This window comes from Abramis brama (assembly GCF_963993115.1).
Source record: "Abramis brama genome assembly, chromosome: 4".
Classification (NCBI taxonomy): Eukaryota; Metazoa; Chordata; class Actinopteri; order Cypriniformes; family Leuciscidae; genus Abramis; species Abramis brama.
In genome coordinates, this window is record NC_139966.1 from 1,351,118 (window position 1) to 1,369,615 (window position 18,498).

Genomic DNA, 18,498 nt, shown 5'->3' on the forward strand with positions numbered 1-18,498 from the left:
CATTTTTGATTTTGTCTTCGAACTTCGATTATGAAAACACCATTTCCTTTAAAGCAGTGCGCTGTCGCCCTTCCTACGAAACATCCAAATCAGTCAAATCATGTAACATGACTGTCATACACATAACGTGGATGCCAGCAGTCACTCGGACTTGCTACTTTGGGGGGGTTGAATCTTATATATTATAGCCTACATTTTTCAATTGTAGTCTTTTAAAGAGGCATCTAAAAAAAAAAACTAATTGCAATCTAGGGTTGTCAAAAATATAGATTTTTCAATACGTATCGATACTGAAATATCTGAAACTCTTCCGCAGGATACACAAGACCAGCTGCGCCTTCTCGCTCTCTAATCTCTTCGACAATAAGTTGACACACAAACCCGCCTCCCTTCACTCACTCGTTTCATTTGCTCTGGATGAATACCCAAAGTGCACACACATAAAGACATAACTTTGGAAAACCACTAGCCACAGTGGCTGGTGAGCAAAAAAGTTAATGTCAAGCCCTGCATACTGAATGAAACTGAAAGAACAGATTAAGAGGTTTTATTGTTTTTAAGGATGTACTGACAGGGCCCTCTGACAAGGTTTTGCTTAGGGCCCCCAGAAGTCTAAGCCCAGCACTGGAAATACATGAATTCACGTCTATTTGTGCTTGAATGGACACAGGCAAAAATATGTCAAAATTCCTGTCTCTGCGAGTGTCCTCAAAAACACGTCACTTACAGATGTGGCCATTAATAATGCACACTTTTTCCCACAATATCATTCATGCAGAATGCTGCTGAATCCTGTCAGCACATTTTTTAGAATTTAAATAAATGTGTTCACAGAATATCCACCAGATGGCGCATGGAACAACATAGCCTACTGTATCTACAGGCCAGACCAAATTGCAATTTGCAATTATTCGTTTTCGACCGATTGTTAAATATGCTTATAGATTATTACAGTACGTTGCATTTTAAAAATAGAATTAACATAATTATCAGTGTCTGATAAATTAACGTTGTCACCGTTGTCAACATTGTCAAAATACTGTTGTCACTGTGGGAAAATCACACTAAAATAGGCCTATACAGTAGGCTGTCAACCATAGAATATGACGTGCAGTTTCTCCAAACACAATATTTTTTATGTAGGCTATCTATTAATCAACATTAATAATCATTATTACAATATCAAATGATATCATATATTATAGTTGTGATAATATCTTAGTTTTTCATCTGTTGAGAGGTGATCCAAATATTCACGGCTTGAAACAGAATGAAAATGGACCAGGTTGTGCTGCGTCATACGGAGAAGCCATTCCGCCAATTCGGCCCATATTGGTTTGCCCTCCAGGCTAGCGCACAGGTCACGTGACTAAAAACTATGAACAGACTGAATGGGCGCTTAGTAGAAGAAAGGAAAATACATTGATAAGTTGTTCTGAGAGAAACGAAAAAAGAAGAAATTCGTGTCCGTGAACACACATCAATAAATACATTTCATGACTGTGGCACAGACTGCCTTGAGATCAGGCTGAAATATTAGGCAGAGACTTCTGCGTTATCTTAAAAACTTTGTTCATTGTATTCATTGTATTTCTATATGTTGATGAATTGTATGTTAATGTAATTTGATAACAATAAATATACAAGGTAACACATAAAATTTACAGGTGAACCTCACAGTTGCGAAAATTTCAATTGCAAATGTAGGCGACAGTATAGCCCCCGAAATTCTGGGTTCAGAAAACTTGCAAAATCGGATCATCTTAAACTACACTGAATGCCTTGTGAAAGAAAGGTGAGAAAAGATGGACGTTCACACACATCAAACAAAAACTATCCCCTTCTTCTGTTAACCTCACGAGGACGCCGACACACACTGAATCGTTCTTTGTTTAAATTAGTTACTGTTAGATTTAATGTTAAATTTAGATTTAAATTACAGTGACAAACAATTAAAAGATAATTTAAAAGAATGAATACTCAGGCTTGCATGTAGATAAATGTAGTAGCTAAAAGTACAGGCTAATGCCACAAAACACAAAACAATCTGTAGTGTACGCCTACATATATGACCACTTTCAAAAAATAAAAGCTTTATTGACATGACCATTTTATCGTATTTTTGTGTTCATTGAGTTAAACTAAAACCTTTTTATTTCTATTTATTTAGTTTTGCTGGGAAAATAAATATTAGACAGATTCTTCTTCTTCAAAAAAAAGCTGAAATATAGGCCTCATTCTCTTAAATATTACAGATTAAAAAACAAAAGAAAACGTGCTGAGTTTCAGTTCAGTGTGTCGTGCTCCAAAGGAAACAGAGAAATAAAGTTATGTATGTATGACCATATCATATGTATGACCATAAATTTACAGAGTAAGAGTTTACTCTCTTGGAAGGAAAAATAAATAATGGTTGCGCCGCCGCCTCACACGCACAGCAAAAATTCTTGAATTGCTACCTTGATATCGCAGCGTTTTCATTATTAAAATAAAATACAGTCAACCAAACATATAAGACGTTACACTGCTCAATTTGAATAGTCTGTATTTCTGACATTTAGAATGACCACCGCCTCACTGCTGTTATATGGGAAAGATGATATTTTTTACGTCAAAAATGCCAGTGAAGTACAAAGTTTATAGCCCAATGAGAAATGTTGGCTTTTTTCACTTTAAATTTATTTATTTTGCATCTTATTAAGCCTAGTTTTATTTTAAATAAATAAACCTGAATAGGCTATATATCCATAGAAGCTGGCATGGCGTTACATAAGAAAAGAGAGATATTATATTATAGCCTAAATATCATTAATATTATTATTATAAACTAGGCTACATTTAATGTTTTTTTTTACAAAAATAATACTGAAGGAACGCAAGAACAGAAACATCACTGGTTCTGCTCGGAGTGAACCAATGGAATTTGTGTTTTGAAAAACATTACAATAGCTGGATAAAATGGATAAAAACCTTTTCTTATAGAATAAAACAATGATAAATACACCAGCGCCACATAGAAATACAATATGCCCAAAGCCAGTCTAAAGAAGTTATATTTCATGTTTGAGGATGATCCAACAAATTCTGAGATTCCTCCGTGGATTTTCCTCTGACTATTCCCTTTAAAACAGTCAATTAGAGCCACAACGTGACCCTTGGTAAGAAAATGATCAGAGGACTTGAGAAAGTGTCACGTTTTGTCATTGTCATGTTTCTGTGTCTTGTCATGTGATTCCCTGTTTGTCATGTGATCCTGCCATGTGTCTTGTCATTGGTTAAAGGGAGCAAGTTTCACATTAACATTAACATTTAATCATTTAGCATACGCTTTCATCCAGAGAAACTTCTAAATGAGAACAATAAAAGTAATCGAACCAACAAGAGGGCAACAGTTTGTGAGTGCTGTGTCCCAGTTAGTCTAGCAAAGTGCAAGTTTTTTTTTAATAGAGAAACAATAGAATAGAAAAGCATAGCGTAATTAAGTGCTAGTATTAATGGGTCAAGTGTTGATGAACAAGATGCATCTTTTCTTGAAAATGACTCCAGATTCAGCTTGAGTTGGGCAGGTCATTCCACCAGCTTGGAACAGTCCAGGTAAAGGTCTGTGAAAGTGATTTTGTGACTCTTTGGGATGGCACGTCAAGGCACTGTTCACCCGAAAGCTTCTGGATGGCGCATAAGTCTGAAGTAGTGAGTTTAGGTATAGGGGTGCAGAGCCAGTGGTTGTTCTTTAGGCAAACATCAGTGTCTTGAATTTAATGTGAGCAGCTGTAGACAGCCAGTGCAAACTGATGAAGAGAGGCGTGACAGGCCCGCTGTTCGGCTAGTTAAAGAAAATGCGTAATGTGGCTCAATTAATTCAAATGTAATGAACTAAAATTTAAATAAAGATTTAATATACACCTTGGTAATAAATGATACTATTTACAGACATGCAGATGCAGACACATTAAGCATTTTCTTTATAACAGCTTTCCATGCGGGAGAAAACAACATAAAAATATTGTTTTTCCACTCGGTCTGTTTACGGTGCCATCGTCTTAGGAGTAGTTGGTGTTGATGACAAGAAAATGTGCGAGATAATAGTTTTCCCTGGTTGTTGTTTTAGTACATTACGCCACGTCAAACCTCTACGTAGGGCATGATTATTTTGAGTATAATTTGGTCATGACATTTGTTATGTTGGAGTATTTTAACATCTCACATAGGCTATTGCCTCCTGAACCTTTACAATTTCTCAATGTAAACAATATATAACACATAACAGCCAAACAAAAAAATTCACAGTAATTTAAATGTCATTTTGACGTTTATTCATCTGAAAAAGAGGGAAGATGATAATGTGTTTAAAGATTTAGAAAGTAAATGTAGCGTTTAACATTGTGGGAACCCTGATTTTTTTGCTGTTGATTATTTTTTCCATGATATTTCTTTAGGAGGCACTGTCTACCTCGTCTGTTTAGAGGAAACACCACTGGTTCATTCATACTACAGTTCACTCAGGGGAAAGAGTCTGCAAGTCATAGTTATGAGACACCTTTTCATACACACTTTTGAACACAGTGAATCAGCGAATGTGAAAGTAAAACCTGAGTATGTTGAGTTGACAGTGTGAACAACAAGATATTCCCAACTGTATGTTAACTTTTAATTGTTGTGAAATTGTGTAATTACTCACAGGGCTTTTCTGCAGGATCTCACAGCTGGAACGAGTCTCTTGTAGCCTGCTGGTGATGAAGTGAACCTCTTTGGGTTGAGCTCGTCCAGCACCTTCTCTGACGTCAGCAGTGTGTAGGCCAGCACTGTGCACATCGAAGAGGAGAGTCCCCTTCCTGGACGATCATCTGGACCGAGGTATATCTGGATTTCCTCATATAATGAATTATCTTTGAGCTCAAGTAAGCAGTAAAATAGGTTGACTAAAGCTTCATCTGAGATGTCCTCCTGTAGTTGTTGTTTAATGTATTCAGTTGTTTGTCTGATGCTCTCTGTGGTGTCTTCAGTGCCTGTGGTGTCTTCAGTGTCTGGGAGCAGGCCTTTGAGCAGTTCCTGACTGGATTCCAGTGAAATGCCCATCAGAAACCGCAGGAAGAGGTCCAGATGTCCTCTCTTACTCTCCATGGCTTTACCAACAGCCCTCTGCAGTAGCTCATGTAATGTGATATCTCGTTTGGGCTTATCAAAGAAAAACTGAAGCTCCTGCATGTTCTTGTTCAAGTAACAGAGGAACACATGCACTGCAGCAAGAAACTCTTGAACACTCAGATGCACAAAGCAGAAGATCTTTGACTCATGAAGTCCGACTTTCTTCTTAAAGATCTCAGCGATCATTCCTGTGAACTCTGTGTGTTTCCGCTCTGTCTCTTTACTCACATCAATACCACATGATTTCAGATCTTTCTCATAGAACACAACCTTTTCCTTCTTCAGCTGTTCAAACGCTAGCTTGGCCAACTTTAATATCATATCTCTATTTGATTGTAAGAGTGTTTCACAATCTCTCTCTTCTTCTTCATCGTACTTCTGGTTCTTCATGTTCATCTGTATCAGCAGGAAGTGAATGTACATTTCAGTGAGTGTTGTGCTGATGTTCTCTGCATTGTTCTCGATGAGGATATCCTGAAGGACTGTGGCCGTGATCCAGCAGAACACGGGAATGTGGCACATGATGTAGAGACTACGAGACGTCTTAATGTGTGAGATGATTCTGGAGGCCGCAGTCTCATCTGTGATTCTCTTTGTTAAGTATTCCTCCTTCTGCTGGTCAGTGAATCCTCGCACCTCTGTGAACAAACCCACGTGCTGAGGAGGGATCAGATTGGCTGCTGCTGGTCGTGAGGTCACCCAGACGAGAGCTGACGGGAGCAGAGTCCCTTTGACCAGACTTGTAAACAGCACGTCTACTGATGATTCTTTCTTAACATTGTTTAATGATCTACTTTTAAAATTCAAAGACAACTGACTCTCATCAAGTCCATCAAATATAAATGCTAGCTTGCATTCCTTATATAACTTTGATTTCTCCAGGTCCTTCAGGTCAGGATAAAATTCCAGCAGAAGCTCATGGAGACTAAACTCTTTATTTTCCATCAAGTTAATCTCTCTGAATGGAAGCAGGAACACACAGTCTATATCCTGATTGGCGTCTCCTTCTGCCCAGTCCAGGATGAACTTGTGCACAGAGACAGTTTTTCCAACGCCAGCGATGCCCTTTGTCAGCACAATCTTCTCCTTTTTCTTCAGTTCAGTAAATATATCATTGCATTTGATTGGTTTGTCCTGCGTTTGTTTGTTCTTGAAAGCATCATCCATCTTCAGAACCTCATGTTCCTGATTGACATCTGCCATATCTCCCTCTGTGATGAACAGTTCTGTGTAAACAGCTTTGAGATCTGCTTCATTTTCCTTTTTGCCCTCAAATATACATTCTGCTTCCTTCTGCATGTTGGCTTTGTGGTTTTTCAAAAACTTCTGCAAATTCTCTGTATTAAAAATAATGTAGGCAAATTAAATTACAGGAAAAAAAGAGTTTTATTTTTAAGCCACACTTTTTATTAGGTGCCTTTACTATGTGCTAACATTTAATACAAGTCTATGGATTTACTGTGTGACTACACTTTGTTCTGGATGATTCCCACATTTCTGCTAATGAGCTGAGTTATGGGTTTGGTTAAAGGATTAGTTCACCTCAAAATTGAAAATTGTGTCATCATATACTCACCCTCAAGTTGTTTTAAACCTGTATGAATTTCTTTCTTCTGCTGAACACAAAGAAAGATATTTTGAAGAATGTTGGTAAACAGACAGACTTGGGTCCCATTGACTTCCATAGTAGGAAAAAAATACTATGGAAGTCAATGGGACACAAGTTACAGACATTCTTCAAAATATCTTTCTTTGTGTTCAGCAGAAGAGAGAAATTCATACAGGTTTAAAACAACTTGAGGGTGATTATATGATGACACAATTTTAAACTTTGAGGTGAACTAATCCTTTAAGGGTTAGGATTATAGGGGTCAGAGTTAGCTTCTGGGTCAAGGGTTGGGCTACAGTTAGGGCTAAAGTTAACTGTAACTACAAATGTTAATTAAATGCATATACTTTAAATGTAATTATACTACGGAGGCTGTTGAATGCTTGATTCTGATTGGCTGACAAACTTTCTAAGGTGTGCAAATATTGTCCAGGAAATGCACAGCTAAAGTAGTTCCAGGCAGGTCTAGACACACACACACACACACACACATGCAGATGTGACCCATGACTTTATCAAAAATAGTTTTACTTTACAACTGAAAAGCTACATGACATTTCTCTGAATTCATAAATACATCCATCATGTCTAAATCGTTTAAGACCTCTATAATGAAGAAATGACGGTTGCACCTTCTAACTGTTTCTCTGGTTTCTCCTTCGTTAAGGTTTTTTGTGGCTCTGTGAGGAAAGAGAAAATGAGTACATTTATACAAAGGAAAGAGACAATAGATACTATTACACAGAAGAATAAAGTGACAAGTACCTAAAGCATTGCTGAACAATATGGCTACACACTAAACTTCCTTAAGAATAGGATTCACAACTACTGAGCATTATTTCATACATGATTGTTCATAAGCAGTCTGTCTCAGAAAGCACAGTTATTGTATCTTTTTAATGTCTTTTAGTGTCAATTTATTATATTATATTTTCATTATATGAATTGTATTATAGTCATCATTATATATATCTACTATATTACCATATCCTGCAGTGTTTAAGCTGTAGTTGATGATCACTGGGCCTGTGATGGTGTTTCCAGTGAGTACACATCAACACTGCTAGTAGTGATTATGATATAGCATGTGTCAAAAATGATTTATGTCCTCCCACACGGCCCAAACACGTCGTGCCCACCTACGACCTTGCACCTTTGACCCTGGGATCCTCTGGGACCATTTATGCCCTTTTTATGAGTGGTGTATATTTGGGATACCTCTGTTGATTAATGTCCCATGGTATGCTCTAGGGCAGTGGTTCCCAAACCTGTCCTGAAGGCCCCCCAACACTGCACGTTTTCTTTGTCTCCCTACTCAAACACACCTGATTCAACTCATCAGCTCAATTAACCCATGTGATAATGAGCTGATGAGTTGAATCAGGTGTGTTTGAGTAGGAGACAAATAAAACGTGCAGTGTTGGGGGGCCTTCAGGACAGGTTTGGGAACCACTGCTCTAGGGTCTAATATGTCCGTTTGATCAATTTAGAAGATTTAGACTATTGAATCACACACACACACAGTAATTATTGTAATTATGCATAATTTAACTACATGTAACGTGTAACAAGGACACTGTAAAATAAAGGGCTGCCGACAAAATTTAAAAAATGAAGAGACTACATGAGTAAGAAGAGAAGGAAGAGAAGAAGCGAGACAAATGAGAGAAAAGAAAAGATAAGCTAACAAACAAGGCAAAATCAGAAGAAATGAAACAAGAAAGGATGAAATTAGAAAAGACTAAATGAGAAGAAAATATATGAGACAAGAAGAGATGAAAATGAGAAGAGGAGAGAGTGAATGTGAGGAGTGGAAGGCTTCACACTAACTAAAGTTGAAAAACATTCTGTTATTTTAAAAGTGTATAAATGAAATGAATATATCACTCAATATAAAAATAAATATCTTGCTAAGTTTAGTGAAACAATTTAAACAGTTATTTATGGCTATTATGAATAAATAAAACATCTTGCATTTTCAGCGAGATAAAGAGCTTATAGCATTGGAAATGTGTTTTAAAGCTGAAAATCTCCTGAGAGTTTCTTAGAGAGATAGAGAGACAGAGACACAGGTGTGAGATCACCGCACAGAACACACTCCTATGGGGAAACACTGCGCTCCCCACATCAGTTTTCTAATGACACACACTCTGCATTCTTTGGATGCCCTGCGGTTGTAAACTGCTTCAATATAATTGCAAAACAAAGCAAATTTGCAAATGGAGTGAATTTCTCTCTCTCTCTCTCTCTCTCTCTCTCTCTCTCTCTCTCTCTCTCTCTCTCTCTCTCTCTCTCTCGCTCTCTCGCTCTCTCTCTGTATCTCTGTGCGGCATGTGCGGAGTGAGTGTTGCGGGGAGCGTGTGAGTGAGAACGCTGATGTGGTGAGAGTGAGCTTTTTGTCTCCTTTATTCCTGTTTTTCCCCACACTGTCTTTTTATAAGTGTTTAGGTGTTGATTGTTTTTAAATATTGGTATAGGTTTGTAGAGGGAATAGTGTTTGTGTTAAGTATAAAGTAAGAGGACGCCGTCGGCCGGCGTTGGCCGGGTGGCTATGGCAGCGGCGGCGGTACCCGGTCAAAGTTTTGACCAAATTTCACGAAGGAATGGCGTTAAAGTACTGCCTGCTTTTAATTGTTCGGTGGAGGACTGTGCTTTGGCTGTTGGGAAGGCTGTCGGTTATGAGAGCATTATCTCTGCATCCCGAATGAATAGCGCTGTTGTTGTTTTTTTGGACGCCATAGAAAAAGTGAATAGTGTTGTTCAGAGTGGAATTGTGATCCAAGATACGCTAGTTTCTGTTGTACCGTTGATTCAACCCGCAAAAAGAATTATCCTCTCAAACGTGCTGCCTTTCATTAAGGACGAGTTGTTAACAAAAGAGTTGGCTAGGCATGGCAAAATAATGTTGCAAATGAAAAAAATACCGCTTGGTTGCAAATCTCCATTGCTCAAGCATGTTGTTTGTTTTAGACGCCAAGTATTTATGATTTTAAACAGTGGCGAAGATGACATGAATGTTGCGTTCAAGTTTCGAATTGATGGATTTGATTATGTTATTTTTGCATCTTCTGATACAATGAAGTGTTTTGAGCGTGGCAAAGAAGGTCACACCAAACGAGTGTGTCCTGGGAGGGCTGAAGGTGCGGGTGCTGGCTTGTTGACAGATGAAAATGCCGGTAGCAGTAACGTTAATGTTAATGTGGAACAGACTAGCGCTGACAATGTAACGATGAATGCACGAAAAGAGGGGGTGATACCAACAGGACTGTTGATGTTAGAGGGGTTGAGCGTGAGGAAAGTAGGGATGCTGTTTCAGGAGGTGTTGAAAGTACAGAAAATGAGAATGAAAGTGAAACTACTGTGACAACTGATATTGTTATAGCTGCAGCTGAATGTATTTTAGCTGAGGAGAATAATACTGACTTTGAAAAGGATGAGGCTTTGTTTAAAGCTCCTCCAAGTAAGAGGAAACGTGTCAGGAAATCCCCAAGGAAAAAAAGTGATAAAGTGGAGATGGATAAACAAGCTGATGAAACTGAACATAGTGCAATGGATGATTCTGATAGTGAGACTGTAGATGGTAACAATGAAAAAAACTTTATGTCAACAGTACGCTTTCAATGTCTCACGAGATATTACGCACTCAATGAGAAATCTTGAATCTCAGATCATTGAGTTGCAAAAGTTATTTGAAGTTACTGGGGAACAAAAATGTCTTGATGCTCTCAAGCGTAAAAAGTCTTTTCTTACGGACCTGCTGGGTATAAAGACACAAGGGGCTCTGGTTAGATCACGCTATCAGATGCTCACACAAATGGATGCCCCATCAAGGTTTAATGCCTTACCAATTTTACCTGGTGGGTTGAATTGGAAGAAAGGGGGTTTAAAGTATTTGGGAGTGCATCTTGGAGAAGTATCTGTGCAACAGAAAAACTGGGATGGGATTATAGAAAAAATGGAAGGCAGACTAAAGAAATGGAGATGGATTCATTCCCAGCTGTCTTTTAGAGGGAGAGTACTAATATTGAACAATTTAATAGCCTCAACTATGTGGCATAAGCTCTCTTGTGTTGAACCTCCCACTGGACTATTGGCAAGGCTGCAAAGGATATTGGATAAAGGATATTGGTGGACTTCTTCTGGGACAGGTTGCACTGGGTCCCTCAAAGTGTGCTCTTTTTGCCATTGGAGGAGGGAGGACAAGGGTTGGTGTCTCTATCAAGCAGGTATGCAACATTACGATTACAGTTCATCCAGAAGCTTCTAACAGGCTCAGTGGATGTGGTATGGAGAGAAGATGCAAAAAACATTCTTCATAGAGTGGATGGACTTGGATTAGATACTGCTTTGTTCCTCACGGATACTAAAAAGCTACATTTGAGTGGACTATCTTCTTTTTATCTTGGTTTGTTCAAAGTTTGGGGATCTTTCATCATTAAAAGACCAGAAAATGCAACTTCCCTGTTCTGGTTGTTGGAGGAGCCTCTAGTTAAGGGGGCCCGTTTGGACATAACAGATCAAGTGCCAAATCTTTCTCAGAGGCTGTGTGACACCCAGACGGTAAAGATGAGTCATATAATTAAAGTGACCGGATCTGAATTAAAAGACGTTACGGCTGTGGCATCGTTATTAGGACAAAAATCTATGCGACAAACCTCAACAATCATGGAGTTATGGAGAAAGAAACTGACAGCAGAGGAGTTGTTACTTCTTGAAAGATATAAGGAAGGACTTTTACTTCCTGATATGAGAGACCCTTTTCCCAAGCACTGGATTACACCAGACTTAAAGGAGATGTCTGGCATTTTGTGGACTTCAGGACTTAATATTAGATGAATTAAGTGGAAAAGTGATGTATAAATGTTTTGTTAAAATTTTGTACAAGTCAACACTGTGTGAGAAAATGGATAATGTCTGGAGAGAGAAATTTGATGTGGGGAATGAAGTTATATAAATGATATAAACCACCATTGATGAAAAAATCAGGAGATCTACAATGGAGAATCCTGAAGGAGGCTGTTGCTGTGAATGCTTTTGTTTCGATCATTAACCCAAGTGTCAATGAAGGTTGTGTTTTTTGTGGGCTCAGAGAAACAATTTACCATTGTTTTCTGGAATGTATCAGGCTGAAACCACTTTTTAATTTACTAGGAAAATTGTTTTTGGGTTTTAAGGAAAGTTTTACACCAAAGGTTTTCATCTATGGGGCAGGATACAACCGCAAGCAAAGATTCAAATGGCAGTTGATAAACTTTATAGTTGGCCAAGCAAAAATGGCAATATATATTTCAAGGAAAAACATGATTAAAAATATGCATTGCCAGGATAGTGTACTGTTGTTTAAGGCATTTCTTAGATCTAGGATCTCAGTTGAGTTTAAGTATTATAAGGAGATGCAAGATTTGGGAACCTTTATATTGCAGTGGTGTTTCAATGAGGTTTGTTGTGCTGTGTTTGAGGGGGATCTAACTTTGAGCTTTTTGCTGTGTTGATTGTTTTTGTTTTGTAATGATGGGTCCTTGTTACTGACTTAATAAAAGTGTGGGTTAAAAAAAAAAAAAAACTCTCTCTCTCTCTCTCTCTCACAACACACACACACACACACACACACACACGGGTTCTAAAAAGGAACTTCTCTATTTTAAATTCAATTATAAATTATAAATAAAATATATAACTCACTGAATAATAACAAATGTTACAAAAACTGATTTAAACAGTTTTAAAAATAAACTGATTTAAAAATAAGTTGGTTAAAAATAAATAAATACATATAAATATAAAAACACCTTACATTTTCAGAGCGCTGAAGAAGTAGTTCTTTATGCAATGATAAAAATAAAAAAATTATCCAAATAGTGTAAGTTGTCATAAACAAGACACTCCCAGATCCTCCAGTGATAAACCACAGTGTGAACTGAAGCTTCAGACGCTCACAGAGACGGAGGAGTTACAGACCAGACGAGCCTCGGGACACACTGTCACAGTAAACCCTAACCCTAACCCTGCGCTCCAGAGGTTTATTCACACGAAAATAAACCAATCAGAGCGTCATCTTACATTCCCTTTAAGAGCAGGCGCGCTTGTTCCATGGCGGATTGCTATTATAACGGCGGATTTGCCAGGAGCGGTTCACAGCCGAGGAGACCGACGTTCTCGTCAGGGCCGTAAAACACAGAGAAGTGACATTGGGGATGGAGAAACACACCCAGATTAGCTTCGGTTAAACAGGCGTATGATAATTTGGGTAAATGTGTAAGCTAGATTTATGCCTATTTTTCACATCTTCATGGACACAACAATGATTTCCCTCGTGTGGAAATATTTTTCCTTGTAATAATGTATGGTTTGCAAAAATAAAACTGCTGTGTCTGTGTAGATGAGAGAAGCAAAGTGTGTGTGTGTGTTGTGCACACGCTACATTATGGCCAAGTATGCGCTCTTAAAATAGCATCTGAATAACATGCGCAATGCGTCACTGACCAGGAAAAACCTAGTCTAAAGTCAGTGGCGCGTTGCATCTCAAGGCCCAAGTCAATATCTGCCTAGGAAATCGCCAAGTGTTAATCTGCATCGCTATTTGTACTCGTTGTGAATATGCAGGCCACAAGAAGTAATTAGGTGGGTTTTTTTTTTTTTTTTTTATCACTTTTACTCAGGCCATGCTAGCTGGCAACAAAGGATTCCATTCATTATGCACTGAGACAAAAATGCGTTTGCCCGCCTGTCTAAATGTAGGAAAGACGGTGAATAAGCCCTATTTAAAAAAACAGTAGAGTGTTCCTTTAAGTGGCAACATGTTATATGGTACAATTCCTGGTAAGCTCATGAATCATTCTGACACAATCTGAATAACATCATAATAACTACTAACATGAACTGTTGACGAAACGCGCTCATGTCAACTAGAGACGAATGCGAGTGAGCAGCAGATGCAGAGCTCTTTAATTCACAATCAGCCTCGTTTAATTGTAAAGTGAATTCAACAACGCATTCTTTTTCTTTAAAGCAACAAAGGCTAAATAATTTGTTAGAGTTATTTTTTTGTAATTGGTGTGGATGACACGCAGCGAAATATACAGTTTTATCAAGTCAGAGCGTTTGAAGCACTGAGAGACACGTTAAAGCGTTGACCACCCAGCTATCGACTAAACACTCTCATGTGAGCATGAGTTTAACGCTTTATGCTTAGGCTATGCAAAGCCTCATTGATGTGACATTTTTCTACTGCAATGTTTATGTTGAAATGTTTTCATTATTTATTAAAGAAAATAATGCTAATCATTACAACCTACTATAAGCCTATTTAATTCTTCAATTATCTGCTACCAGTTCTCAACAAGCCGCAGCTGATTACGCAATAGAGAGAATAAACGGACACTTTTCAAAGTCTGTGATTGTAGCGCCTCTTAGTGGTAAGAGGCTGCAAATACACACCCACAATTTTACGGAAATGTACTAGTTGCTTGCAGAAGTTTTAATTAAGGTTTTTAGACCATTGTAAACCATTTAACCATTTTGTAAAATCAGACGCTGTTCTATTAAATGTACTTGTATATCATCTGTTGCTGTTCTTGGCCCTGTAATTGTTGCTTGCTTTTATACTTTCTTGTTTCCATGTACAGGAAGTACACGTATATCTCTTTTGAATGAGCTCCAACAGTGACAGATGTCTTCATGTTGCCTGCCAACTACATTACAGTCACAGTGAATTAAACCTTACCTTGCTTGTGTTGCTTGTGTTTGTTCTCCAGCTGCTCAGCCAGATTATTCTGGTTCATCTTCCTCAGGATCTCCACCGTGATCTTCACAGCTTCTTCTGATCCAAAACACTCCACCATCTTATCTACTGTGTCTAAGATATCTGCTTTCTCCATTTCAGACTTTGTTATACTCTCATGATCATTCTTTAAGTGCCACTTAAACTTCTTCCATTCAGCTTCGTCCAGATCACTCAGTGATTTCTCAAGCAGCTCTTCAACAGACGCCATCGTCTTTCACTGATTCACTGCTGCAGGGTAAAAAGAAAAAGATCTGAAGTAGTTTCACTCCTAACATTTGGACATAAGCACTCAAATGTTATTTAGGTTATGAAATGAAGCTGTGATTGGGTTCACTGATCGATTGCTCCTGTCTGCCTAGTTGTTTCTGCTGCTGTTGCGTTGGTTTGCGTCTGTAAGCTTTGTATATCTTTCTGTTTTGAATCATTATTTACTATCATTCCTTGTTGTTTGCACTGCTAAATATTACTTACTTAACATCACACATTATCCTGACATTGCTACCTTCAATCTAAATCATTATTGCTAGCACAACACACTAGTAATTTGCTAGCCTGTTAGCGTGCCATCCATGCGCTCTTTATTTATTTATTTATTTATTTTTCTCGCGTGCGTTCGAGCCTTTTACAAGTCCATCAAACAACTTAGGTGAGAAGGATCAGTCGACAAACACGGTAAGTCATGTCATCTTCTCCTCTTATTGTTACTTGCACCTCATGCAACATGTTTAGCATATCCTTCTGTAACCCGTGTATCACTCTAGTGTTCTAAATTAACTGATCTGGTTGAATGGGGACAGTAGCATTACAATAAAGTTACGTCTAGGATTTGAGACAGCAATTACCACTTGTGAAATAAAGAAAATATTTGGTATTGGTAACATTTTGTAAACATACAATTGATAGAACAACAACAACAACAAAATACAATCAGGCCTGTTTGGTATGACAAATAAAATCAATGGTCAGAAAGTATTTTCCTTGTGTTCTTATTTATCTTCTTTTTTATTTTATAAAGTCTGATCCTTCCAGGAAAGAAATATTGAAGTAGAAAAAATAGAAGCAGAATTAGTCATGTGACAGAAGAAAGATTTACTACCCGGGTAGTTTTAAACTCAGTTTCACTCAAGGTATCCGAAGTGTATGGTGTGTTGTATTCTCTTATCTGTTTGATGACAGATTAAGGATACTGAGCTCACTCCAGAGAAAGACGCGTTGTGACATAAACTAGGCACTGTTGGCTTGCCGTTCACTCATCCACGGTCAACTCAAGAAGTACACATCAACAGGAAACAAGAAGAAGAAGAAGAAAAAAAACCCTGCATAATGCAGAGAACTTGGAGAGAACAAATCAAGGAGATGATTCAGATATGTTAAAGGGTCGTAAAAAAAAAAGTCACACTTAGCTTCCTTCGTGGTGGTACAAACTACAGGTCAGCCACTGTGCAGAAAAAAAGTGTACAGCAATGAAGGGGTGACACCCTAAACATCAAGAGTGCAATAAGACATATCTAAAATATCTCATATCTTTTTATATCTAAAAAAACAATTGGAATCAAACAGCGTCTCTATGTATTTCTATAGGTAGCTATAGGCAGCCTACTGGCGTTACATGGCATTGTACTAAAAAATTATCTTTTAACGCCACTGGATAGCGCTCTTCTCACTTCAAATATATATATATATTTTTTAGCTCTACACTGCATTCTAATGTGAAATGTTGCATTTATTGAAAACAAATTAAATAAATAAATAAAAAATATATTAATTCTAATGGAAAAAATAGCACATAATAATATAATTAATGCAAAGTATCATAAAAACCTTTAAAAAAAAAAAGAAAAAAAAAAAAAAAATATATATATATATATATATATATATATATATATATATATATATATATATATATATATATATATATATATTTCATTGGTTTTCCTGGGGAAAAAAAAGTTACATTTTAAGGCTTCTTTCATTTTTGCACGAAAGGAAGCCAAGTGTAACACATTAATGAAGAAGCCCAGAGGGTTAAACAGAGCAATGTCTGACATATTATTATTGTATGACTCAAACACTAAATGAAACTACTGAATGTCATACATATGTATTCATCAAATCACATACTCTGATTCTTTTACAATAATATATCCCCAGAGTTAATTAACAATATTTACTCATCTTCAGTTAGTTATCAATCATATTTATTCTGTAAATTATTAACTGAACACATATGACTGATTACAGAGCAACAACAGAGTAACAAAACACTCACCAGAGATCCTCGAAATAAAAGTATGAAAATATGTTTCTTCCCCCGGATTTCACTAGAAAATAACTTAACTTTTTTTCGTCACACTCTATTACTCTCTTTGCAAATATTTACTTTATATTTACAATATATTTGTCTTGTAAAATGGCTTTTTTCTCAATTATTTCACTCGTCACGGAGAAACGCCCTCTAGTGGAGAATAGTAGTTACTACATTTTAACTACATACACTTCTCTGTCAGCATAGGATTAACATGTGATAAATGCAGGGAGATTGTCAGACTGGCAGAGAAGATTTCAGAACTAGAGACACGTATCCAAGCTTAAATTGAGGTTAATTGTAAGAGTGCAAGGGCTTTAGATACTGCTTTGGATGCGACTAGCTTAGTGAACTACATTGTTCGGTTCCAGCTGAAGTAGAGCCCGTGCAGCAGGGCAACTGGGTGACGGTGAGACCGTTCCGATTACAACATCAAATCGATTCTCCCCACTCAGTGAAACACCCACTGAGAATCCTGTTGATTGTGCCCTAGTTCTTGGCGATTCGATCACACAGAACGTGAAAATAGAGACACCAGCCACCATAGTCACATGTTTGCCGGGAGCCAGAGCGCCTGACATCAAAGCAAGTTTAAAAATGCTGGCTAATGCTAATCGTAAATTCTCTAAGATCATTATTCAGGTCGGCACTAATTATGTTCGACTCCGCCAGTCGGAGATCACCAAAATTAACATTAAAGAGGTGTGTGAACTTGCAAGTACGATGTCAAGGACTGTAATCTGCTCTGGCCCCCTTCCTGTTCGCAGGAGTGATGAGATAGTTAGTAGATTGTGTTCACTGAATCGCTGGCGGTCCGAGTGGTGTCCCCAAAATAATATAGAATTCATAGACAATTGGAAAAGTTTTTGGGGCAAACCTGACCTGTTGAAAAGAGATGGTATTCATCCCTCCTGGGATGGTGCTGCTCTTCTCTCTAGTAATATGGCTCATAGTCTTAGAGCTCAAACATGACAATCTGGGCCTCAGGTCAGGAAGCAGACAGACTGGCTAAACCGACCGTCTGCTAGCGGCCTCGCGTCACCCAGGTCAGATAAATCCCATCACATAGAGCCTCTTTCACCTAGATATCATCATATAGAGACTGTGTCTGTTCCCCAAATTAGGGAATACAGAAAACTTCCAAACCCATCCAAGCAGGGATGTAGTGGAGGCTAAACGCACGTAAACGCCGTTTACGCACCTCCCAATATTTGGAAATAGCGTTTGCCCACCTCCAAAGTGCGTTTATCCACCTCTACATTGCGTTTATCCACCTCTACATTGTGTTTATCAACCCCTCTAAATTTCACGTTATGTGAGCGGACTTTGCTTTTCCAGTGCGTGATCGCCGATCGGCACATGATTCGAGCATTTGGGCCGTTAACTACAGAGCAGAATGCGCAGCGCGCAAACACGGAGCAGAGAGCGCAGCGCGCCGACACACACACACACACACACACACGGAACAAAGAGAACGGCGCACACACGTAGCAGAAAACACATGCTCGTGAAGTTACTAAACAAGCTGCGCGAGAATGAAACTTGATCGTAGCCGCAACAGGAAATCATTAAAATGATGCAAAAAAGGTTTTTTTTTTTTTTTATTCATTACAGGCAGCTGGTTTAATGTAGGGAGCATGTCAAAACCCAACTGTT

General features: G+C 38.1%; 1 protein-coding gene across 1 annotated transcript in view; it reads right to left on the bottom strand.

The window, feature by feature from the left end:
- Positions 1-18,498, bottom strand: part of LOC311081534 (NACHT, LRR and PYD domains-containing protein 3-like) — a 161,951-nt gene that overhangs the window by 115,799 nt on the left and 27,654 nt on the right. Inside the window, exons 4-6 of the mRNA XM_084112079.1 lie at positions 14,478-14,765; positions 7,387-7,434; positions 4,679-6,482 (exon numbers count right to left, since the gene is read on the bottom strand). Coding sequence (XP_083968205.1) covers positions 4,679-6,482; positions 7,387-7,434; positions 14,478-14,745 — 2,120 coding nt within the window. The 5' untranslated portion in view covers positions 14,746-14,765. The remainder of the gene's footprint in view (positions 1-4,678; positions 6,483-7,386; positions 7,435-14,477; positions 14,766-18,498) is intronic.